We start from the raw sequence: 25,212 nt of genomic DNA, 5'->3' as shown, positions 1-25,212 counted from the left end.
AAAGCTTCAGCTGGCGCTGCGTGTTCAGCTCCTCCAGCTTCCACTCTTATAGCTCCTCAAACTTGTAATAATATTATTAAATAAATAAATAACTAAATTCTTCTTGCTAGTTGGCTTTCTTTAAGATGTAAACCGATCTGATGATTTCCTGGTTATAAGAAGCCTCTCCCTCAGAAATACACGACGGGCTCTGATTGGTCAGCTTGGCCCAGTGTGTTGTGATTCGCTTACCGCCTAGTTCACGCTGTCCGGAAACGTCCATAACAGCAGTTGCATGTGCTCCGGTGTAATGTAAACACAGGCGTCAATATTGCCTTCAATTCATCGATTTCATCCCGAATCAGATTTAGAGAATATTAGTGGAGAGGAATCGAGCAGAACTTGCTCACGAACGGCTTTTTCAGGACGTTTCAGAGTGGTATGTTTTTTGTTGTTGTTGTTTTTTTGTAGATGTCTCATTCTCTTTATATACACTGTTATTTGCAAATGCTAAGTTACTGCTTATGCTAATGCTACTGTTTATGTTAAAACACGCAAAACGTTCATACAATCGTTCTAACTCATAATATTACAATCCTAGAATGGATTATTTGATTCTCTCTCTCTCTCTCTCTCTCTCTCTCTCTCTCTCTCTCTCTCTCTCTCTCTCTCTCTCTCTCTCACTCACTCACTCACTCACTCTCACACACACACACACACACACACACACACACACACACACTCTCTCTCTCTCTCTAAAAAAACATATGTAATCAAATATCTGTTGTCAGAACTATGGACAGTAAACAAAATGTTTACACAGTGAACCATGTTTGATATAACGTTACCTGTGGCCATGATAGAATTATTTTATGCCGTAGACATAACCTCTTCACATTAAGACAAACAGGTAAACTAGAGCATTTGTATTAGCCTATCTGACATAGCATTTGATAGTAATATATTATTTAGCCACAGCCACAAATCTAACACTGAAAAGGGTATTTTATAAAAAAAAAATTAATAAAATTGTAAATTTTAGTTTTGAAATATAACTGTATAAGAAACAGTGCAACAAATAAATCTAGGAATATTAAACAAATATACATGAATAATATTTGACAAAAAAAAAAACCTCTTTAAAACTTCATTTCCCAGAAACAATTTTGTTAAATAAAAGGCATTTCAGTTTTTAAATATGAAAGCGCAACAGAAACTTATACTCAATCTATAGTCCTTTAAAGCTTAAAGGAGAACTCCGGTCAATTTTAACATTGAGCTCATTTGTTTGTACATTTGGAGTGCTGTAGAAGTCGATTGCCGAGTTCACGCGCATAGGTTTAGTTACCTATGATCACGCGCCTGAACTCGGCAATCGACTACTTTGGACTTCAACCGAAAACAGGATGTAAACACTGGTATTTGTGCTGGCTTAAATAACATCATTTTTATTCATATCTTTCACATCTACTGCAGTCAGATTCACTCGTGTTCACTCTGAAGGAATCACTCACATTTTCTGTGCACTTGTAATGACACATCAAGGATGTTAAGAGGCTAAAAGCAGGTTTAGTACTTGCCCCATTGAAGTCAACAGGGTGCAAATTTTAAAGAGGATAACACGGTGTAGGCAACAACGATTTTTGTCGTTGTTCTCTGTATTGACAGCACTCCAAATGTACAAAAAAATGAGTTCAATGTTAAAATTGACCGGAGTTCTCCTTTAAGAGTATTATTGAAATTTGAAACAAGAACTTTTGAAATATGGCAACGATGTTGGGAAAATTAATCAAGTGGGAGACATCTTTTTAATTTACAGTCTAAAGTAGGCCTAAATAAGATTGCAGTGTCAGGTAGAGCTAGACATGAAGAAGTGGTGTTGTCCAGGCTGAGGATTGTACTTAACAGTACATTATTTTTAATGAAAAAGCATGCTGAGGGTATCTGTGAGTATTGTCTTGGAAATAACCCAGAAACTGGAGAGCATGTAGGCCTAGTGTTTTATTGTCAGAAATATAAGCATGAGAGGGAAAGGTTTATTGAGCAAGTAGAAGCCAATGAAATTATATTTAATTATAGAAATATTTTACATTGAAGTTCTGATAAGATGTGTCAAATTTTGTTTTCTTTTTTAAAGAATACACGGCTTTTAAAAAGAATTTAAAAGTATTGAGAAAATAAGCTGTGGGTATACTCCAGTCCAGAGGTTGCGGTAATACAACAACAAGTTGTCAACCGCCAGATAAAAACAGAAGAAGAAGAAGTAGTTACTAGTTTCAGCGTCGAGTATTTTGGGGATTCATAAATTTTGGGGCATCTCGCCCGGGGGGCGGGGTTACGTTCTGCGTCACTTCTCTCATGCGGGTTCTCTTCGACCAGGGTCAGCGCGCACACAGGCAGGCACAGAACTAGCTAGCGAACCTAGGTCATAAATCTAATAAGTTATGTTTTTTACAACACGTTTTTGATGGAAAAGTGATGTTTAATTTCCATAGTCTTTGTTTAGTGAACGAAAGCGAAATCAGGAATTGCGGTCTTTCAGTTTGTTTATCGTTGCCTAGCTACCAAGGGTTGTACAAGATGTGCTGTAGCCTTAATTATTTACAATGGCCAAGTCGCGTTTCATATTAACAGATGAATAGGCTTCGCTCAGTTTATTAAATACATCCAACCTGAAAATCACGGTAGGACTGTGCAAACAAAGTAGACTATCTGTCTAGCATTGCCATGTCAGTGTATTGATTCATTGTCCCATCATAGTTTGTAAGAGACATTTCAGGTTGGATGTATTTAATAAACTGAGCGAAGCCGAAGCCTATTCATCTGTTAATATGAAACGCGACTTGGCCATTGTAATTAAGGCTACAGCACATCTTGTACAACAGAAATGGTTAGCGCTTTTCCCAAATATCACTTTTCATAAGGTATGGACAGTGCCAAACACATTTTTGTTTCATAATAAAATAGAAGAAATCCATTTTAAAAAATATTCACCGTTATTACCCTTGTAATAAATATCTAAGTAAATTTTACAGTAATATTTCCCCACTATGCTCTTTTTGCCAAGAGGAGGAAGAATCTATTTTACACTTATTTTACTTATGTTCTTATACTAAACAATTTTGGCTTCAAATTTCAGCTTCCATATTTCTTGCATTTCATCAGTTATGTAATATTTCTGTCAGTAAAGTTATTTTTCACTCTGATGTCTCTGAAAATAAAAAGCTAGATGATATATTAAACTTGTTCTGTATGATGGGAAAATACCACATCCACAAAGCAAGATACCTTAAATTCAAACCTAGTTGCAAAATTTTTGCTTATGATTTAGTTATTATTGTCTTCACTTCAAAAAATCCCCTCCAATAAAAAAGCTTTGAAAACATCCTGTATTATAGAACAAGTTTTATGTAAATTGTAATTGTATTTTATTTACTGTTATTATTTACTTTCATTTTCTCTGTATCCCCACATGTTCATGTTCATTGTTTTGTGTTATTTCCATTGTATTGATTTATATTGTAATGCAATAAAAAAAAAAAAAAACATCTTGTACAACCCTGGTAGCTAGGCAACGATAAACAAACTGAAAGACCGCGATTCCTGATTTCGCTTTCGTTCAAAACAAAGACTATGGAAATTAAACATCACTTTTCCATCAAAAAACGTGTTGTAAAAAACATAACTTATTAGATTTAAGACCTAGGTTCGCTAGCTAGTTCTGTGCCTGCCTGTGTGCGCGCTGACCCTGGTCGACGAGAACCCGCATTAGAGATGTGACGCAGGACGTAACCCCGCCCCCCGGGCGAGATGCCCCAAAATTTATGAGTCCCGAGTATTTTGAGGGGAGGAGAGCAGTTCACGGTATTTCTCATATTTACACTCCATCACACACACTTTATACAGTTTGATTAAGCGACAGACTCCTTTCTGTAGTGTTTTCATCGATCACAGCGATACTTGTGCGTCTTTTCTGGCGTCTTCCTTCTGAAATAAACATTTAGTGCAGCAGCAGCGAGCATGAGGAGAATATGTTGAGTTCATTCAGACCTGAGCGATTTTGTGTTCGTTTGTGTGATTGTCTCGATGTTTGTGTGAGAACTGTTACTGAATGTCAAGTCAAAAGTTAAAGTTTGAGATTTGTGGGGGAATTGATGCTGCTGCTGTTTTATTTATGCTTTTTGACATTTTTGGCAGATCAAATGTGGTTTACGTTGTTAAAATGCGGGAACAGATACGGCTAAATACTTCACATTGAGCTTATGATTACTTTTTTAGATGCATAGTGCAGTGCAATGCATCTAGTTACTAGAAAATCTAAATATATTTTAGATATTGACATTATAGCCTACTGCTGTAGTTACTTAGATGAGGTGTTTTTTTAAGATTAATGCCATTAGTGTTTGTTTTTATTTTTATGTTTTATCCTTGTCGTGTTGTGAGAAGCAATAGTAACTGTTATTGTCTTTCAATATAGCAGTTTTACAGGCTTTTATCATGTATCCTGACTCAAATAATGTGTTTCTAACAGCAAACACTCAGAATAAAGTGAGATGATCTGCTGATGATTCTGAATGGCTTGTTGAATGAGTGTTGATAGTCTGAGGCTCATCAATATTAACAGATCTGCTGAAAACACTCTTTATTTCATGACAATAGTTCCTGTTTTCACCTCATTTATTATGCTGATGTCTTCAGATCTCCTGTAAATGTACATTTAAAGCTCATTTCATTGGTGTCAGCCGACTGAGGGGATTTGTTGGTTACTCTTGTGTGTTTATTTCTGTGTTTATGATTTTTATCTGTTTTTCTTACCTTATCATCATTGAAGCTCCTCCCACTGTAATTCATCATCAGTGAAGCTCCTCCCACTGCAATTCTCCAATAAATGCTGGAATACTCCCATCAGCTACAAGTGAAGACGAGCATCAGAGCATCAGGAAGAGCTGAAATCTGTAAAGACTGAGTTTATTAAAGAGGACATTGAGAACATGAGTGATCCAGAACCCTGCAGAATGAAACACACTGAAGATCCTGAAGAACAAAGAGGTTGGTGTTTATTCTTCATTCATTCATGATGCTGAAGAACATTCATGTTAGAAACATTCAAGCACTTCATCACTTTTAGATATGCAGATAAACTATGAAATGGTACAGAATGTTCTGGGGTTTTCTTCAACAAATGTTCAGTAAAGGGAGGTTTGAGAAATGTTTATATTAATTGTTCAACATCAGATCAAACTAAATACTATTTTAACTTTTTTATTTTACATTTATTTTATATCTGGTTCACAATTTGCAACAACGTTACCAGAATTCTAGTCATTTTCAACATGTTTAGGAATAATCAGTAAAGTTACTGATAAAGTTGTAACAGGGTTGATGAGGCCATCCTTAAAAATATTCTTGCTTGCCGTAACCGTCCGTCAATTTAGGTCTGACTCAATTAATTTTTTTTTCCTTTTAGTCCGACCAACTTGCCGGTTGTAAACTTGCGTTAAGACAGACCTTTTTTTTTTTTTTTACACTTCAAACAATAATACAAATGCAATAAAATAATAATTAATTAGTAAGTATTGTGAATATAAATTGCCCATAGGCCTACATACAAACGTATGCGAAATGAAACCGAAATCGCGACTCTCAGGGCCACCAACCCTTTCCAACTCCCAGAGTTATCCTTCCCGTCCAGATCCCATGCTACATCTTTACATTACTATTGGGCAGTTTCAGCATATGGACGTGACATTTGCAGTCAAAACTTGAAATGTAAAATTTCAGAAATAAAGAGAGTTTATTTGTTTATTTTTATTTATTTATTTATTTAGTTATTTTATTAGTTTATTTTTTTATTTTCCTTAATAAAGGAGTTCAAACGTTAGAAAAATATCAGTATACACATGCGTTTTATATTTAATATGAGGGAAATACACTTGTGTAACTGTCCGGACGTGACACAAAAAAAATCTTTAACTTTTAGGTGGTAAAATATGTTTTAGTAATTCTATGAATTAAACTGTGCAAACCAAAAGTAATAAAGAATAAAGATAAAGAAGGGTCGGCTCTCCACAGAACATAATATATTCATTTTATTTTATTTTTCATGTTCGCATTTATGAGGAAGAAACAATGTTACGGACGTGAGCGCTCTGAAAGCGGCACTACAAGACTGCTTTAAAACTTTCACAGAGACCTCAAACAGGCATTTAAAACACCAAATATAAAAGATTGGCATATCAATCAAAATAATATTCGATGATTGATCGAAAATCGTATCTCTTCCCCCACATGCTCACCGGCAAGACGCTCCGACATTAAATTTCTCTGTACTGTAGGCTAATAGGCCTATGTGTTGTAGCCCAGTCATTGAAAAACTATTTAGTTTCATATTCATGTTTAAATAAAATAATATTTTTTTAAAACTTCATGTTGATTATATGAAAAGTGAAAAGCATGAATAAGATAAGATGATCCCGAAAATATCGTGGAGACAAATGGAGTGGGCACATGATTTTGACCAATTTTCTGGATTTAATAAATAAGAGCTAAATATAGCAGGCAATCTAATCAGGACAGTGTAGTGATTCTGACAGGTCAATTTAGCTCAAAAGGAATTATTAATTAATTTATAGGGAATTCGAAAGAATCACTTATTACGGCTATGCTAATGACTCGTCCAGCATTCATTTGAACCGGCCGTAACTATCAGCTCTGCAGCGGATATAAATATCCAAACTATAGTGAAACACTATTTATTAGCATGGTAACTAACTTATATCAGCAGTTTAAGGGCCTGTTCACATATCGCGTCTTTTGCGCGCTCAAGTTTGTTATTTCAAATGTAGGCACGCGGTATGCGCGCTCATAATGGAAGCGACGCGGTCGCGGTGCGACGCGCTCGTTTATTCCAAGCGCGTCCGTGCCGCATTGAGATAAAAACATCTCAACTTTTCAGAATATTTGCAGAATGCCGCAAGCGCACCGTAGGACACGTGACAAGAACCAACCAATCAGCTTCCTCCCCTTTTCTGTTACTTTGAAACCTCAGCAGAAAAATGGAGGAGGCAGCTCATCATTGCGGTCCAGGGATTTCCTGAACTTTATGACTTGCTGAAATTTCCTTGCTGTAACGGAGAGCGCAGCTGATGGTTGCTTAGCAACGACAGTCACCTCCGGAGCGCAACCGCCCTAGCGCTTTGGAAAAAGGAGAATGCGGTGCGCCTACGTTTTCTACGCGTTTTTAGGCGCAATATGTGAATGGCGCCTAAGACATTAAATTTGTAAGCACATGACACAAGTAACACTTCTCTTTAAAATACAAACAAGACGTTATTGATTATTCTAAAACATAAAACTAATATCTAACACAAACACACAAATTCATACGAGTTGCAGAAAGAGAGACAGTGAGGAATGAATGAGTTTTAAGAGTGAGATGATGAAATCTCAAGATTCTATGCACCTATAAGACATGACCTGAATGAACCATCAATCATTAATTTAACCCTTCTATCCTTTCTTAGGCAGGTTATTAAATCTATATCAATTACACCAGTTCAGCTTAAGAGTCTGGAGGCTACTTGTCTTTGCTCTCCTTTGGGAATTCCCTTTTGTCAGTGAAAGGGGGTTTCCTGAGTTTGTTGATTGGCGGGCTGTCTCCTCGTGCCTGGATATATGTCTGGGGCGGCCAATCACATGGTGTGCTGACGGATGGATGGAAAGTCTTTGAAGTTGGAACCGCTGATGATATAAGCATAAGAATATATTTGCAGTCGAATCGAGGACCAAAACTTTGCCGCAAAACTTAACTTAGAACCGAGACTCACAACGGAAAAGAAAAGAACTAAGAAAAGAAAGAAAATTGAGACGAGAGTTGTTAGATGGCTTGAATGAAGCTGTTTAACCCATGTTCTTCTGATCTTGATTTGGGTTCTTTCATCTGCTCGTCTACATGGTTACTCGTCTGTCTGGCTACTCCGTCATGGCTTCTCCATGATCGCTTTTTGAATCTACTTTTCCAAAGCTTTGTTCGGGTCCTAACGGTACGTTCACACGGGGCGTCAGCGTCAATGCTTGACGGAAGGCGTGGCTGAAGTTTGGCACTGACGCCATGGTCATAGCAGCGTCAGCCAATGAAATTTAAAATGTATCCTCAGTTTGCTGCTCTTGAACAGGATGAACGTGATTGGCTGCCGCCTGGCTACTGTATTTGCATAGAGCGATCCTATTGGCTGACGCTTCCGTCTGCGGCGCTTCACTGGCGTTGCTCGCGGCAGAAGTTGAAAAATTCTCAACTTCTGCCGCGAGCAACGCCAGTGAAGCACCGCCGACGGATCCACAATTCTTTTCGGCAACGCTTGACGTCACCCATTCAAAGTCAATGGGAAGCATTGACGCTGACGCCCCGTGTGAACGTACCGTAAGATTTTAAAATCGTATGTTTGTCCACCCTTCTGGATGAGTTCTGACCAATTAGACACTGTCTTTATTTGAGAGGTGTTTTTTTCTTCACTTCTCATCGTAAATCATGCGTTATCTGTGATCACTTTACTCTCCAGCACGAGCAGAGGCCACAGTTTATTACTATTCACATCATTATTATTATAAGAATACAACACATTTTACACTGATTTTAATCAAGCCATCTTTTGAATCAAGAACATACGATCGTACTGATAGGAAACGAGACACTTTCATTCAAACATCTAATAGTTATAACAATTACATGACTTATATATGGGATCTAAGCATATTAGACACACATATAGGTTGTAGACACAATATAGAATTATGTAGTTGAACGATGTTTGATTATAAATCCATCAAGAATTGTTTTGGGATGATTTTATGTATTTTTATAGGTAAAGTCTCAGTCTCTGTGGTTTTAACCCTAGGATTTCAACCCTAGGGTCGTTCAGAGTTCCTTAACCCCCTGAGGTCGACGGTATCGCCGGCGATACCAGCTCACTTTTTTTTTATCAGTGTAAAAGAAACTCATAAATACTCTGTTGACTTTGATTTTCCCTAGGAGTTTCATACATCAATCGATTCTGTTAAATGTGTATTATTTTTGTGTATACTCACAATAAAAACAAAGTGTTGTGCTTTTTGACAAATAAAGAAAAATAAACACGAAGCGAGTTCTGCCTTCTCTCTGCCAGTAAAGTCCATTCTGAAACGCGTCCGAAAATGAACTGTAGCTCAGCGAATACTCAGTCAAACAGACATACAGACACACAGGCATGAAGCTTTAAGTTAAATGAAGTAATTTATATAAAAAACAAATATTCTCATCTTGTGAAATCTGTATTAAAAGAGAGCGATTCCAGTCGACCTAATTACAGCTGATTCAGATGTAATGTGACTCCGCCCACGTGCGCTATTCAAACGCAAATGGCTGAGGCAATCCTGTGAACGCCCTCATATCAGCTCGAGAAAACACACAAGTTTATTCAGATCATTACTTGTTTACACCGTCTTGCAGCGCTGTGAGGAATAACAATAATAATGGAAAATTTCCCTCAGAAGTGCGGGTATATCGAGGAGCGAGCTGAGGAATACTAGTAAGTTTTTTTTCCTTCATGAATTTCTTCACGTGGGTTTCTGTTTATGAATGAATGAACGGCAGAGATGCGCACTGTTTACTAGGCTTGTTGCGATAGTCGGTGTTACCGGTGATACACGGTGTTTAACCCACCTACCGGTCATAGCACTTGACCACCGGCACTGTCCCCATCGTGTTGAAGTTTTAGCCTATAGTAATAAAGCACTTAATTCAGTTAGTGACTATGTGCCTTCTTAATTTAGCGTAAGCGGAACGAGCGCCGCAGTAAAGCAGCAGGTGTCCGATTTCATTTATCATTTGAGGAGAGTGAGGCGAGCTAACTGGCAAAGGATGGCGGAAGATCTGGTTTCAAAGAGAAATGCAAACGTGAGTTTAATTTTTATATTAGCTTTTTTTTGCACTTAAGTGTCCAGTGATTATTCGGGTAGGCTACCTTATTTAACGAAGTTTTTGATGTTCGTTCGTTTCATATTCGATGGTTGTGCTGTGTTTTTTTTTTTTTTTTTTTTTTAGCTGAAAAAGGCAGGCACTTTATTTAACGAATAGTGATTTTTTTTAATATAATTTCTTGTTTGATACTTGCACGATGTGTGCAGTGGTTCGTTTTGTTAATAAATGCACTTTAAAGGTGTTTCATAAGTGCTTTTGTTTAGTTTTTACATGGTGTGTTAAGTTATTATTCATTTTTGCAATAAAGATGTGTGTAATACAAGCGAGTGTCTTATTGTTTTGTGTATTTTTATTAAGAATAAAATAAATTAACCCATGATTAATTCAAACAAATGCTACTGAATTGCCGCTAATTAAAGTGAAAGTAAATTGAGACGTGTGCACGTGCGCATTTTCGGCCACCCGAAATCCCCGACACGCAACCCCGGTGACACCGGGATTACCGGTTTTTTTACACGTCGATTAACCGGTGGAAAAAATCCGTCACCGCAACATCCCTACTGTTTACCACAGCTGGCAAAGACAGTTTAAATTTAAATCGCGTGTGTGAATGAATGATGATGTTTTAGCAAACTGTATTGCTATACTGAGATGAGTAAAAATCGACTGAAATATGTTGAAATAAAATGAAGGCTATTTGTATAAGCAACGTATTAAACTGCAAATTAACAATATGCCGTAATATTTCATGAAAACAACGTTACAGTCAGGCGAAATATGAAAGACAACATCTTGACTAGATTTGGGTACAGTTTTTACTGTAGAATACTGCCACGTCAAATAAGCTTTTGTTTAGCAATTTCTAGTTTTTAATCTAAGTTTTTAATCTAATCTAAGTTTTTAATAAAATAGCAAAACATATTTACAAGATAGATGTAAGCAAAATCTTAAATGGTCAATATAAGTCTTCTAAATATATCTTTTGTCCTTGCATTGTGGCTTAGTCAGTGTCACACCTGAATGAATGGCTAATTATGCAGAGTCATTATGCAGAGTGGGTGGGACATTGTATTCTAAGGTGTAAACCACTCCTCGTTCACGCCCCCTCGCATACTGGCTTTCCAAGCAAAACCTGTTTTACATCAATTTATATCAATATATGGTTTTATGTGAACGATAAAGCAAGACTATTTTCACATAATTTTGAAGAAAAAACTCTAGGCGAGGACATCCATTAGTCAAAAGTCTTATTGACACATATTTACTATGTGTTTTGTGGCCTTATTTCAGAAATTTTATTTTTTATTTTTTTCAATAACAATGCATAAACATTATTCTCTCAAAAATGAAAACATGTACATACACGTGGCTCACATATTATGGTAGCCCTGTTTGTGCTTTATAGAGTGAATTTACACCTTTGCCATTAATATGTTTATAAGTAACTGAAAAAAGCACAAATGTTAGGGCATGTCAGAACATCTCAAGGGCCCCAAAAACAGCCCAGACCCCAGAGGGTTAAAGGGGGGTTGAAATGCTATTTCATGCATACTGAGTTTTTTACACTGTTAAAGAGTTGGATTCCCATGCTAAACATGGACAAAGTTTCAAAAATTAATTTGTACGTTTGATGAAGTATTTCTGTGCCAAAAATACTCCTTCCGGTTTGTCACAAGTTTCGGAAAGTTTTTTTTCCGAGCATGGGCGTGTGTGACGTCAGATGGGGCAGAATTTCCTTATACGGGTCCTAAGGGCACTTCTCCCAGAAGGGCGCGCGCGCACCCACCCGTAGACCAGAGCGAGAGAGCGAAAGCAGTACGCCCATCAAAACGCTGTGCTCGGCTTTAGGGAAGTCATCGGCTGTGCTGCCCAGTTTGACGCCGGATTTGCAGATCTTCTAATGCTTAAGGATGGAGCAGTCCCAACGATAAAGGTTCACGGTCGGTCGTGCGTTGGAACCGCAGGCGGTGAGTAAATCTGCTTCAAATGTCTGTGTGTTGTTAGCTATCGCATAAGCACAGCAAGTAAACAACATTTGTGATTCTTTCGCTCCGCCCACAAGGCACGCCTCCAGCCACTCGTTTTTTTTTTCCGGAAAGACTCGGTACAGCCTATCTTTCTTTATAAATATAATAAATCTAAAGACTTTTTGGAGATATGAAGGATGCAATACTACTCTATAGGTACTCAGGTTTAACTTGAGATTGACTGAAACTGAGTGTTTCACCCCCCCTTTAAGAAGAAGGAGGTCTGTTCTGTATATCTGTCATGGGATCAAGCAACCTCTGCCGTTATCTTAGTCGGGCCCTGAGCTTTGCCATCTCTGAACCAATCAGTTTTTTCCAAGCTATCTAACATTGACAATGTTCTTCCTTTAGTTGGACTCATCTCTTTGAAGCTTGCATGGCTATAAAGTTCTTAGCTGGGGGTTTTCTTTGGTTAGTGTAGACTGGCTGGAGCCTGAATTTTATGGTTCTGGATTGGTGATTTGGGGTCTGGGGTGTTGAGTTCTGTGTGGAAGATTAATTTGTGTTTGGTTCGCCCTCAAACCCTACAACACGGAGGCGACGGCGCGTGAACTGGAGCTCGTCTCGTAAATGAACCGAAAGTCAGCGTTTAAGCTACTTGCCTCACAGACCTGAGAAATATATATTTAGAAAGCATGAAATGTGTACTTTTAAACAAAACAATTGAAATCTAAAGAAAGCAGACTGCTCTCTGCTTATGTAATCCGTATGAAATGTGCATTTCTCTCTGGCGCGTTCACCACTGCGAAGATCGCGAGTCAGCATTGTCAACCTCATCTTTGACACAGAAAACACTTATTAATAAACAATTGAAATGTCTCCTTGATATATTTGACATATTAATAATCATTACTTTTCCCAGTTCTTTGTGACAGCTTTTAGGTGCGTTATTGGCAGCGCACCCTTACATGTTACATTTACACAACACCACCACTCAATTGCTAATAGTATTCTTTGGTGTTCAGTTTATACAGGTTTTCTTATTATTTAATATATATATATATATATATATATATATATATATATATATATATATATATATATATATATATATATATATGAAGTTCTGGAAAACTGTCAGTTAAGTCCCGAAATGCAAATTTGTTTAAATTCATACCTATGTAATCACCATGACCAAAATTGTACTTTTTTTTTACATTGAATCTTGAAAAAAAAAATATAGACCGACCTACCTACTCTTTTTTTTTTTTTTTTTTTTTTTTTTTTTTTTTTTTTTTGCTGTTACGGCAAACCAAAATATTTTTAAGGATGGCCTGAATACAGTGACGTTGGTAACAGGTTTGAAGAATACAGTCAATGCTACAGCAGTGTTTCCCACAGAATTAGATTCTATTTGCGGTGGTGTGGTGTTTGGGGGGGGGGGGGGGGGGGTTGGTTAAGTTAAATATATCATATCATGTATATATATAAATAAATTATATATATATATATATATATATATATATATATATATATATATATATATATAAACATTATAATATAATTATATAATGTTTATATATATATATCATATATTTTTATTGACAAGTACACATTCCCATTGCCAACACTTAGTGTCAGATATAAAGACTTTGCCATTGCTACATTTCTATGCTATGACTGCTCCACAGACTTTTTGTTGCAAATTTTGCTCACACACAAACCTGGAACTGGACACACACACACACAAACTCACAAACTTACTGACACACTCAAACACAGGCTCACACACACTCACACATTCAAAAAGACTCACACACACAGATTCAAACACAGACACACCTTCACACACACTCAGACCCAAACACAGACTCAGACACACACAGGCTCACACACACACACCAAACTGGACCTGGAGGTGGACACACACAGACTCAGACACACACACACGCACACCTGGAGATTGAGGTGGACAAAAACCAACACACACCAAACTGAACCTGGAGATAATAATAATATAATGTCTAGTCAGGTGGCTGTGATATGAACCTACCAACGTCCGTTGCAATGATTTTTGGAATGACTGATCGCGAGAGGAACAAATTACGTTTTAGTCGCATAACATCGGTTAATGGAAACGCCGTCATTTCGCAATAGTTGTAACGTTAATTTATATTTAAAAAAAAAAAAAACGCAAAAGTTTTGCGCGAATCTGTAATGAAACGCAACCGCGCTGCAAAAGTTTTGCGCTAATCTGTAATGAAACGTGACCGCGCTTAACATCTAGACAACTTCTCAGAGTTATGTTGAGCAACAGTGTTCATTATACTAACCATTCAACTCCGGATTGATTCTGGAATCTTCACTGGGGGAATAAGCATTAAGCACCGGCAACAATCCGCCCTCTACATGCTCATGTTTTGATTCAGATCGTGCGGTAAGAGAAGGAGGGGCTAGTCGTGCCTCCATTGTCAGTTTGTGAGAGAGAGGGGGGGCATCAGCGCGAATAAAATACAATTTTACCCATATTAAATAGTTAAAAAATCTGAATCAATCCGTGGCGGTCAACGTTGATATGTGGCGGGCCGCCACAAATTAATGAATGTATGGGAAACCCTGTACAGTTTGTGTAAAACTGAGACAATGGATTGAGATTATTTTCTTGTCCTCCCATCATGCAGTAGAAAGAGCCCAGATGATGTCATAATTTTAAGAAATGCTCTGTTTTTAAAAGGAGGAAAATCATGTCAGGAGTAACAGGGCTGAGTGAAACATGTAGGACACAGATAATGCTAATACAAATTATTAATTTAAAACTAGTTAAAGCTGCGGCCACTCTACACTTTGATCATGTGAAATTTCTACTCACACTGTAACGGTCGTGAAATGACGTCACATTCTGCAGCAGCTTTTTTACAAACATGAATTTAACATATAACAAATAATAATAATTCAAAATGTAAAAAAAAAAAAAATCCACTCCACTTGAATGCTAAACGCTTGTTATTTCTCACAGGGTTATTCACTTGAGCTTGTGTTTCTGGTGTCCCACTTTTACATGTGTATGAATGGAAGTCAGTGGAAGGAAAAGTCTAGTGTGAACGGCCCTTAATAATTCAAACGTTTTAGTAAAATAAATATCAATCTCAAAGTTGGTGTCAAAACATGGCAGTATTGTATATTTTAGTGTTAATATGTTGTTAAATAATTGTCATTGAGCAAATATATGTAATAGTTCTTGCTAAAAAAAACATGGGATTCGTGCCTATAATGTTTTAAAAATAAAAATTGGAAGATAAATTTACCTCATTCATGGAAAGTTTCAAGGACATATAATCAATTTATAAAAAGGCTTCAAATTATCATAGTATTTTATAACAGTTGTCTACTATTACATCAGGGCTCACTTTCATGTCCTTTCACTTTATATTTCTCTCCTTGAATTATTTTGATGTTCTGAACATGATATTTAATATTTCTTTCTTTGATTTCAGACCTGATGGAAGTGAAGGAGGAGATTGAAGAACTGGGTGAAGTGAAGGAGGAGTGTGAAGAAATGAGAGAAGTGAAGGAGAGTGAAGAAATGAGAGAAGTGAAGGAGGAGAGTGAAGAACTGAGTGAAGTGAAGGAGGAGATTGAAGAACTGAGTGAAGTGAAGGAGGAGTGTGAAGAAATGAGAGAAGTGAAGGAGGAGAGTGAAGTGGAGGAGGAGAGTGAAGAACTGAGGGAAGTGAAGGAGGAGAGTGAAGAAATGAGAGAAGTGAAGGAGGAGAGTGAAGAACTGAGTGAAGTGAAGGAGGAGAGTGAAGAACTGAGTGAAGTGAAGGAGGAGAGTGAAGAAATGAGAGAAGTGAAGGAGGAGAGTGAAGAACTGAGTGAAGTGAAGGAGGAGAGTGAAGAACTGAGTGAAGTGAAGGAGGAGAGTGAAGAACTGAGTGAAGTGAAGGAGGAGAGTGAAGAACTGAGCAAAGTGAAGGAGGAACATCATGTCAAACCTGGGGAAAAACCTTACAAATGTTCACACTGTGACAAGAGATTCAGTCGATCATCCTATCTGGAAACACATGAGATGATCCACACCGGAGAGAAGCCGTTCACATGTGATCAATGCGGCAAAACTTTTCGTCATGCATCAGCCCTGAAGAGACACCTGAGAGTTCATACAAAGGAGAAGCCACATTCATGTTCTTTATGTGGAAAGAGTTTTTCACGACTGCAAACTTTACAGATACATCAGAAAATTCACACTGGTGTGAGAGAGTACATATGCTTTGAGTGTGAGAAGACTTTTACTACAGCTGAACATTTAAAACTGCACCAGAGAATTCACACTGGAGAAAAACCTTACAAGTGTTCACACTGTGACAAGAGATTCAATCAGTCAACAAATCTGAAAAGACATGAGAGGATCCACAGCAGAGAGAAGTCGCACACATGTGATCAGTGTGGAAAAAGTTTCTCTTTTAAAACTCACCTGAAGCGACACATGAAGATCCATGCAGAGGAGAAACCACATCAACACAGTCTGAGATCACAGCAATTAGTTCATCTTTATGTACTGAGCATCTCTACGGAGCAAGTCTCTTCTGTGTAAGTTAGACACACATCACTCTATAGCCAAATCTCCCATCTCCACCTATAGCGTGTGTGTGGTGAGCACAGGACACTTTGTTGATTGATTGGTATCTATTAACTCATGTTCAACCAGCAGGAATATCTAATTAGTCAGTTCAGATTAGGGCTTTGACTCCGAACTTCGTTATTCGAATATAATTTGAATATTTAAAAAAAATAATGATATTTGAATGAATATTAGGCAGCCTTTAATATTCAAACCTGTTATGGGCATTATTTTTTTGTGTTTGCTTGTAAACGTTGTTTTCAATTCAGATTCTGAGGCTTTTTTACGCCTGAAGTTGTGAATCGCGAGTTTATTAGCAAGGCTATTATTGGTCATCTGGGCTCCTGTAGGTGACGTTAGCGTCCTGGTTAGCGCCTATTTTGTATATCAAATCAATGGCTGCGCCAGCGCCTACAACACCCACGCCTGAGGAGGAGTTTGAAATCTACACTCCTGGCAATTTGAAAAGCAATGTGTGGCGCTACTTAGGGTTCCCAAAGAAACAGGGAAAAAACACGAGTAAGGACAAAGTATTTTTTCTAGGGATGCACCGATACAATTTTTTCAGAATCGATCCGATACCAAAAATTCGGAGTATCGACCGATCCGATACCAATACCAGCACAGTTTTTTTTTTTTTTTAATCAAGTAGAATTTCTATAACTCTGTGTTGAACTGATAATCACTATTTTGTGTGTTAAACACAATCTATTTAATACAGACAACTTCATTATAAAGAAATACAACTTCATTTTTTTTTTTTTTTTACATAGTTAAGGCGGCAGGCGTGTGTTGCTTAGGCGGCTGCCTTAGTTCCAAAGTGCTGCGGGAAACCCTGAGGCATAATTGTCATTGCGTATGTGTATGCAGCATGAGTCAAATCTTCTGTTTGTGAACAGTTGTATTTCATTCATTAATCTGACTATGCATCTGTGCTTTTAATTGCCATTGCCTCGTGTGATAGTAATATGGATCTTAGTAGTATTTTAAGTGATAATTGATTCTATAAACAACTATAAAAAAAGCCTTTCTCCGGCTCCCTGCACTGAGCGTAATGCGAAACCGGAAGTGTCTACCCGCACACTCGCTGATCCGAAATCCAAAATGGCAGCCACGTGCAACTAGCCTATATTGTGACGTTGTGGACTTCCCCAGAGAAGCAGACAGGTGACGAGGATCGAGTTTACAAGCACCAAACAGCTGTGGTTTATTTCCTGAACGTGAACAACCTAAACACGGGTACCAGGAGGTGTCTTAAATGTCCCCACAAACAACAAGAAGGCCCAAGAAGCGATGTAACTTTCAACTAACTTTTCTCCGCACCCCTCACCGTCCTCCCCTCTTTTCCCCTTTTTTCGTCTTTAGCCTCTCCCTCTCAACTATTTCCCTCCCGGACACCTCCCCCCAACAGCAGGTTGTAGAATACATCTGCGATGCTACCATACACCCATTTCTAATGGATGAAGCCTTGGCCTGGGAGAGAGGTCATCAGGTGTTCTCCAACCTTCACTGGCTGTTTTCGACCCTTAACCACAACTCCTTCCAGTTGGCGGGTCATCAAGTGACAGGCCAGGTCACTGCCCCTCTCCTCCAGGCTTCTAGCTTGTGCCCTCTCTCTTGTGCCAGAGCCAACAGGAGGCTCTCTCTGACGCTTCTCACAGCCTACGAACGGCTGCTTTCCTTAAGAGGCCTCTCAATCCAACCTGTCAATAGTTTCCACACAGATTGAGCTGGGAATCCTCGACATACAACTTCCACCGACATGAGCCATGTTGTCCACCCCTTGTCCCGGCAGTCTTGGACGAGTTGCTGGTATTTGTTTTTTTTCCTCTCTGCAGCTTCCTCACAGCCCTCCTCCCACGGCACCGTCAACTCCAGCAGAATGATCTTCTTTCCCTCTGGAGACCACATAATAATGTCGGGCCTTAGAGTTGTGGACAATACTGCCTCGGGGAAGTGGAGTTTCCTCCCGAGATCAACCTCCATTTCCCATCCCTGGGCTGACTGCAGGAGATTATGCCTGGCTTGGCTGTGGACGACAGGTCTTTGGCCCTCTTTCACAAAGGCGATGGTGCTCAGCATTGGTCTTACTTTGGCTGGTTGTTTCTTCCTCCTTTCTTGCTCCAGGATGTCTGCGAGCACTGCCAACACCTTGTCATGGCGCCACCTGTATCTTCCCTGTGTCAATGCAATCTTACACCCTGACAGAATGTGTGCCATTGTTCCTTTCCCACCACACAACCCGCACAGTGGGTCCTCCCTCATCCCCCACCTGTGCAAATTGACTGGGGTTGGTAAGGTGCCATACACTACTCGGAGTAGAAAGGATATACGGAAGGGCTCCAGACACAACAGTTCACTCCATGTGATCGCTCTCTTGGGGAGGTTCCACCTCATCCAGGCACCTTGGGTTGCGAGCCCAATGAATTTTGCTCTTCTCCCTTATTCCTCAAGGTTTCGGACTTCATCCTGGATCATGGTTCTCTTCTCCCTAAGGGTGGACTTTGACCACTGCTGGAAATGTGCTGTTCCTAGACCCTGTTTTCCAGTGCAAGGGCTTTAAACTCCTCCACCACTAAAGACAGGGGAAGCTGGAGCTGGCCCGACCTTATGTAGAGCCCCAAGGATGTAAAGCTTGGGGGTATTCCCAACCATCTTCTAAGGCAGTGGTTCTCAATTCCAGTCCTTGTGACCCACTGTTCTGCACATTTTGTATGTCTCCCTTATTTAGCACACCTGAACCAGATCATCAGCTCATTAGGAGAGACTCCATGAACTGAACTGAGTGTGTCAGATAAGAGAGACATACAAAATGTGCAGAGCAGTGGGTCACGAGGACTGGAATTGAGAACCACTGTTCTAAGGTGCCTGTTGAACTTCCTCTCCATTTCTTCAAAAGTTGATAGAAGCACCTCATATACCGTGAAAAGCCACATGAGTCTTGGGAGCAGGCCATGTTGGTAGATCCAGCACTTGTATTTCCCAGGCAGACCAGACTTGTCAATCTTTTTCAGCCATTCTTCAACTTGATTTCTGGTGCTGGAGATGCTGTTCCTGTCTGACAGGGAATCATCATACCACTTTCCAAGGCATCTAATTGGGTTCCCCTGGATGTTCGGGATCACTTCCCCTTGAACATTCCAGTTGTTTTGCCCTTTTGGATCACCAGGCTCCTTGAGGTGAATCAAGTAAGCATGTTTACAACAGAGAATAAACAGTGTCAGGGCCACAATATGAATAGCGTTTTAATCTTGGAACAATAGTGCTTTGTGGTGCTCTTATTTTTAAAAGTTTTGTGATCATTTTCAGTTTCTGCACTTATAAAATGTTATTATTTTAATGATCTAACTTTATAGTGATTAATGTAGTTATCATATGATCAAACTTAATTTGGACAAATTGTGCTGCTGTCATTATTTATCTGTTGATGAAATGAGTGTCATTAGTGATTGTTTTTGTATTATTGATGTTTTATCCATGTCATGTTGTGAGAATTAACAGTATTGTCTTTCAATGGAGCAGTTTAATAGTCCTTTATCATGTATCCTGACTCAAATAATGTGTTTCTAACAGCAAACACTCAGAATAAAGTGAGATGATCTGCTGATGATTCTGAATGGCTTGTTGAATGAGTGTTGATAGTCTGAGGCTCATCAATATTAACAGATCTGCTGAAAACACTCTTTATTCCATGACAATAGTTCCTGTTTTCACCTAATTTATTATGCTGATGTCTTCAGATCTCCTGTACATTGACACTTAAAGCTCATTACATTGGTGTCAGCAGACTGAGGGGATTTGTTGGCTACTATGTTTATTTCTGTGTTTATGATTTTAACTATTTATTTATATTCTAAAATTATTTATATTCTTTTCTATATTTCTAGATAACTGTGTTTTAATGAAGCAGCAGAATAATGTTATAATTAACACAAAAAAATCAGTTACTGTACAATGAATAGATGGACAGACATACAAGTTTAGAAGTGTCATTTATTATAAAAACAAACTCAGTAATTGATATTTTTGATTTTGGCAGATCAGCTCCTCCCACTGCAATCACATCATCAGTGAAGCTCCTCCCACTGCAATTACATCATCAGTGAAGCTCCTCCCACTGCAATCACATCATCAGTGAAGCTCCTCCCACTGCAATCACATCATCAGTGAAGCTCCTCCCACAGCAATTACATCATCAGTGAAGCTCCTCCCACAGCAGTTTACCAATATTAAAGAGGACAGTGAGAACATGAGTGATCCAGAACCCTGCAGAATGAAACACACTGAAAATCCTGAAGAACAAAGAGGTTGGTTTTTATTATTGTTCAACATCAGATCAAGCTAAATACTATTTTAACTGTTTTATTTTACATTTATTTGATATCTGGTTCCCAATTTGCAACAACTTTACCAGAATTTTCAAGTAAATACCAAGTTACTGATAAAGTTGTATTTGTCAAATATCATACAAGTTATTCATAGTTATAGAGATTCTTCTTAAAGTAACTTTGGTAACAGGGTTGATGAATGTGATCAACATGTAGGACACAGATAATGCTAATAAAAAGTTAATTTAAAACTAGTTAAAGCTGCGGCCGCTCTACACTATCATGGGACATTTCTACACACACTGCAATGGTTGTGAAATGACGTCACACTCTGTGGCAGCTTTTTTGCAAACATAAATTTAACATATAACAATAATAATTAAAAATGTAAAAATAAACAATCCACTCCACTTGAATGATAAACGTTTGTGTTATTTCTCACTGGGTAATTCACTTGAGCTTGTGTTTCTGGTGTCCCACTTTCACATGCGTATGAATGGAAGTCAGTGGAAGGAAAAGTCAAGCCATTAATAATTAAAACATGTTTAGTAAAATAAATATCAATCTCAAAGTTGGTGTCAAAATATGGCAGTATTGTATATTTTAATGTTAATATCATGTTAAATAATTGTGTCATTGAGCAAATTAATAGTTCTTGCTAAAGAAACATGGGATTCGTGCCTATAATGTTTTTAAAATAATAACTGGGAGATAAATTTACCTCATTCATGGAAAGTTTCAAGGACATATAATCAATTTATAAAAAGGCTTCAAATTATCATAGTATTTTATAACAGTTGTCTACTTTCTACTATTACATCAGGGCTCACTTTCATGTCCTTTCACTTTATTTTTCTCTCTTTGAATTATTTTGATGTTCTTGAAAATTAAATGTAATTTTTTTTTTTTTCATGTCAGATCTGATGGAAGTGAAGGAGGAGAGTGAAGAACTGAGTGAAGTGGAGGAGGAACATCATGTCAAACCTGGAGAAAAACCTTTGAGTCAATCAAAGACTAAACAGACATTTTTAAAGAAAAGAAGAGCCAAGAAATCTTTCACCTGCACTCAGTGTGGAAAGAGTTACACAACCAAACAAAGTCTTGAGATTCACATGAGAGTTCATACTGGAGAGAAGCCGTTCTCGTGTGATCAATGTGGGAAAGATTTCAGTCATTCTTCATCCCTTAATGTTCACATGAGGATCCACACTGGAGAGAAGACGTTCACATGTGATCAGTGCAGCAAAACATTTCTTAGTGCATCAAACCTGAAGAAACACCAGACAGTTCATACGAAGGAGAAGCCGCATTCATGTTCTGTGTGTGGAAAGTGTTTTTCACTGCTTCCATATTTACATAAACATCAGAAAAGACACACTGGTGTGAGAGAGTACGTGTGCTTTGAGTGTGGAAATATTTTTTCTTCATCAAGCCATTTAAAACGGCACCAGATTATTCACACTGGAGAAAAACCTTACAAGTGTTCACACTGTGACAAGAGATTCAGTCACTCAGAACATCTGAAAAGACATGAGAGGATCCACAGCAGAGAGAAGTCGCACACATGTGATCAGTGCGGGACAAGTTTCTCTTTTAAAACACATCTGAAGCGACACATGAAGATCCATGCAGTGGAGAAACCACTTAATCAAAGTCTGATATCAAAGTAGTTCATTTTCATGTGCTGAGCAACAAAGTCTCTTCTGTGTAACTGTGGGATTACAAATTTAAGAATCTGTTTAAGATCTGCTGATCTTACGTCCTTACATAACATAACATGAAAAAACCAAGGTAGAGTAAATTTAATTTAGTATTTAAGGTTATGCCAGTCCTGCTCTCTCTATTGTAAGGTAAATTAGTCAGATTACTGAAACTCTCACCCTTTGTCTTTAATGGCTCTTGGAGCCCCTGGCCCAGACTTTGAATAGTCAGGCTGATTGGATTAGATACTGATCTATGCATCTGAATGACACTGTTATGCTGATGAGATCAGGGCTGAGGAAATTCTGGTGACGGCCTGACTCCTGTACTTCATTTGCATGCTTTGTTCAGAGTGTCTACACCTCCATGTAATCCCTCCCCCTTTGAGAGGTATAAACTCTACAATGTACACTGCCTGAGTTAGACTTGGATGACTACAGCGACGCACAGCGAGTTCTCAATAAAGAGTAACTTCTGCTTGAAAGATATCCCAACGTCTCCTGGGGCCTGTTTCAATAAGGAGGTTCAACCAACTCCGAGTTAAAACTTGAACTCTTGAGTTGATTTACCCTGAGATGGGAAACTGAGTTTTCAGTGTCATAAGAGCTGAATTGAGTTAGTTAAATCAACTCTGAGTAGGTTGACTCTGAGTTAAGCGCGTGCACCACGACTGTGACAAGCCGTGATCAATGGAGCTCCGAAATTACGATTCACCATGGCAACAGCACCTGACATAAAGACGCTGTATACTTCAGAGTCTATACACAAATGTAATTCTCAATCACTGTTATATTATCAGGTGAAAACTGACAGAAAGGTAAGTTATTGAACTAATACTAATTTTCATGGTATCCCACGGGCAAAAAAAGAATGTGGCAGCAACTTAAATTTAACAATAAAACCATAATTCAATCAGTTAAATCTTTAAGCATAAAAGGTTCATGGCTGTAGGCTTCATGACTTTACTTACATTTGACATATTACATAAATATAATTCAGTGTCTATTTCAATGTGCCCCCATTAGTACAGATGCCCAGAAAGAATACATTAGCCCAGAGATCCAGAATGAAATTCTGTCCACAATGAGCAACAGTATTGTTTGTGGAATAGCTGACACAATCAGGAATCTACCCATTCTTCAGTATGCAATTATCATTGATGGAACACAAGACATATCTGGGCAAGAACAAGAAAGCATATGCCTGCGTTATATTGACAATGACCTGATTCCCCATGAAGAATGAATTGGTTTGTACGGTGTCTCAGATACAACAGGAAAGATTCTTGCTGAAGTTGCTAAGGATGTGCTGCTGAGATTAAATTTACCAATCCATGGTTTACGAGGTCAAACTTATGATGGGGCTGCTAATATGTCCGGTAAGCATTTTGGGGCACAGGCAATGATAAAACAAGAGCAGCCACAAGCACTCTACGTTCACTGTGGTGCCCACTGTACTAATTTAATTGCACAGAAAGCTTACTTAGCCTCCGTTTTAATCAGAGATTTCTTGGATTGGGTCAACCAGTTGGGAGTCCTGTTATCTCAGTCAGGGAAGTTTAAAGCAATTCATGCAACGATTGCACATGCAGAGAATCCGCTCTGTCCAACAAAATGGACGGTACGGAACAAAGCCATCACAGCTGTTTTATCACAGTATGGATCAGTGCTTGCTAGCTTGGAGGAGATGGCTTCTGGTACCTCAAACACAGCATCTACTGCTAATGGCTTGCTAGGTCAGTTTTGTAAAGGTAAAACAGTGTTGGGTCTAAAACTTGCCTCACCAGTGGTTCATGAGCTTGAATGCCTGAACATCTCTTTTCAGAAGAGAACTGCTACAGTTGCTGGCATGAAGGCTGCTGTTGAAGTTGTCAGGACCTCACTCATGGACAAAAGAAATGAGGCAAGCTTCCAAACTTTGTTTGAAGAGGCGATGGCCATGGTTCAGTCTTTAGGTGTTAAGCCCATTACAATTCCACAGACCAGACCACCCTCAAAATGCTTCACTGGAGGAGCTGAAGCATATCAGCCTAAATCTGCAAAGGACCACTACAGAGAGGAATTCTTTAAAGCCCTGGATACTGTAGATGCACAGCTCACTGAGCGGTTTAACCAGGATGGTTTGCTGACTCTGCAAAAATTGGAAGAAACACTTCTGAGTGGAGAGGTTGAAGCTCCAGTGATTGATAAATATTCAGAGTTGAACAGAGAGTCACTTTCAGTGCAGCTTTCTATGTTCCGATTGAACACAGATTGATCATGTTTCCAAAGCCGTATGTGACTTTTCTTTTTGTTTTGTTTTTGTTTTTTTGGTTACAAATCAAATATTACCTTGTAAAGTGCCACTTTCCTTTCTGCCCGCAATTACAAGGGGGCTTGTACACTTTTATGTTTCCCAACTCCAATATTTGTCTAATAATAAACAGATTGGATGATTTTGTGTATTTTCCAAAGTACAGTACATACTGACACCCCCAGAAAATAGTCAATAGCCAATGATCTGATAAAATACCGTTAGTTCCTTATACGTCCAACATTTAGCCACCACAGCTACACTCCCTTCACTGAGGAATTCAACAACGATGTAAGACATACTGTTGATTAGAAAGAAGAAAAGTTAGTGATAGACAACCTCAATGACCACTGACATATTCCTGCCTGA

At 38.5% G+C, this 25,212-nt stretch overlaps 1 protein-coding gene across 2 annotated transcripts; it reads left to right on the top strand.

Annotated features, from left to right (window-relative positions):
- Positions 1 to 246: 246 nt before the first annotated feature.
- LOC308694775 (uncharacterized protein) lies at positions 247 to 24,984 on the top strand. Of its 2 annotated transcripts, none has more exons than XM_081372507.1 (5): positions 247 to 418; positions 4,811 to 5,028; positions 15,396 to 16,491; positions 20,567 to 20,829; positions 21,769 to 24,984. In XM_081372507.1, exons 2-4 carry the CDS (start codon positions 4,971 to 4,973, stop codon positions 20,658 to 20,660), a joined length of 1,248 nt encoding a protein of 415 aa, XP_081228633.1. In that variant the 5' UTR covers positions 247 to 418; positions 4,811 to 4,970; the 3' UTR covers positions 20,661 to 20,829; positions 21,769 to 24,984. The 2 variants fall into 2 exon arrangements, with proteins under 2 accessions (XP_081228633.1, XP_081228634.1); XM_081372508.1 differs by having other exon boundaries at positions 20,562 to 20,829.
- Positions 24,985 to 25,212: the final 228 nt, after the last annotated feature.

This window comes from Scardinius erythrophthalmus (assembly GCF_964197995.2).
Source record: "Scardinius erythrophthalmus genome assembly, chromosome: 1".
In the NCBI taxonomy this organism is placed as follows: Eukaryota; Metazoa; Chordata; class Actinopteri; order Cypriniformes; family Leuciscidae; genus Scardinius; species Scardinius erythrophthalmus.
The sequence above is the reverse complement of the archived record's forward strand: the minus strand, read 5'-3'. Positions and strand labels throughout refer to the sequence as shown.

What these genes read in the sequence shown, in the direction of transcription:
- LOC308694775 (XM_081372507.1), top strand. Translation starts at nt 4,971, where the DNA reads ATGAGTGATCCAGAACCCTGCAGAATGAAACACACTGAAGATCCTGAA. An exon ending in AGATCCTGAAGAACAAAGAG is followed by an intron (nt 5,029 to 15,395) that starts GTTGGTGTTTAT and finishes CTTTGATTTCAG; the next exon opens with ACCTGATGGAAGTGAAGGAG. An exon ending in ACGGAGCAAGTCTCTTCTGT is followed by an intron (nt 16,492 to 20,566) that starts GTAAGTTAGACA and finishes TTGGCAGATCAG; the next exon opens with CTCCTCCCACTGCAATCACA.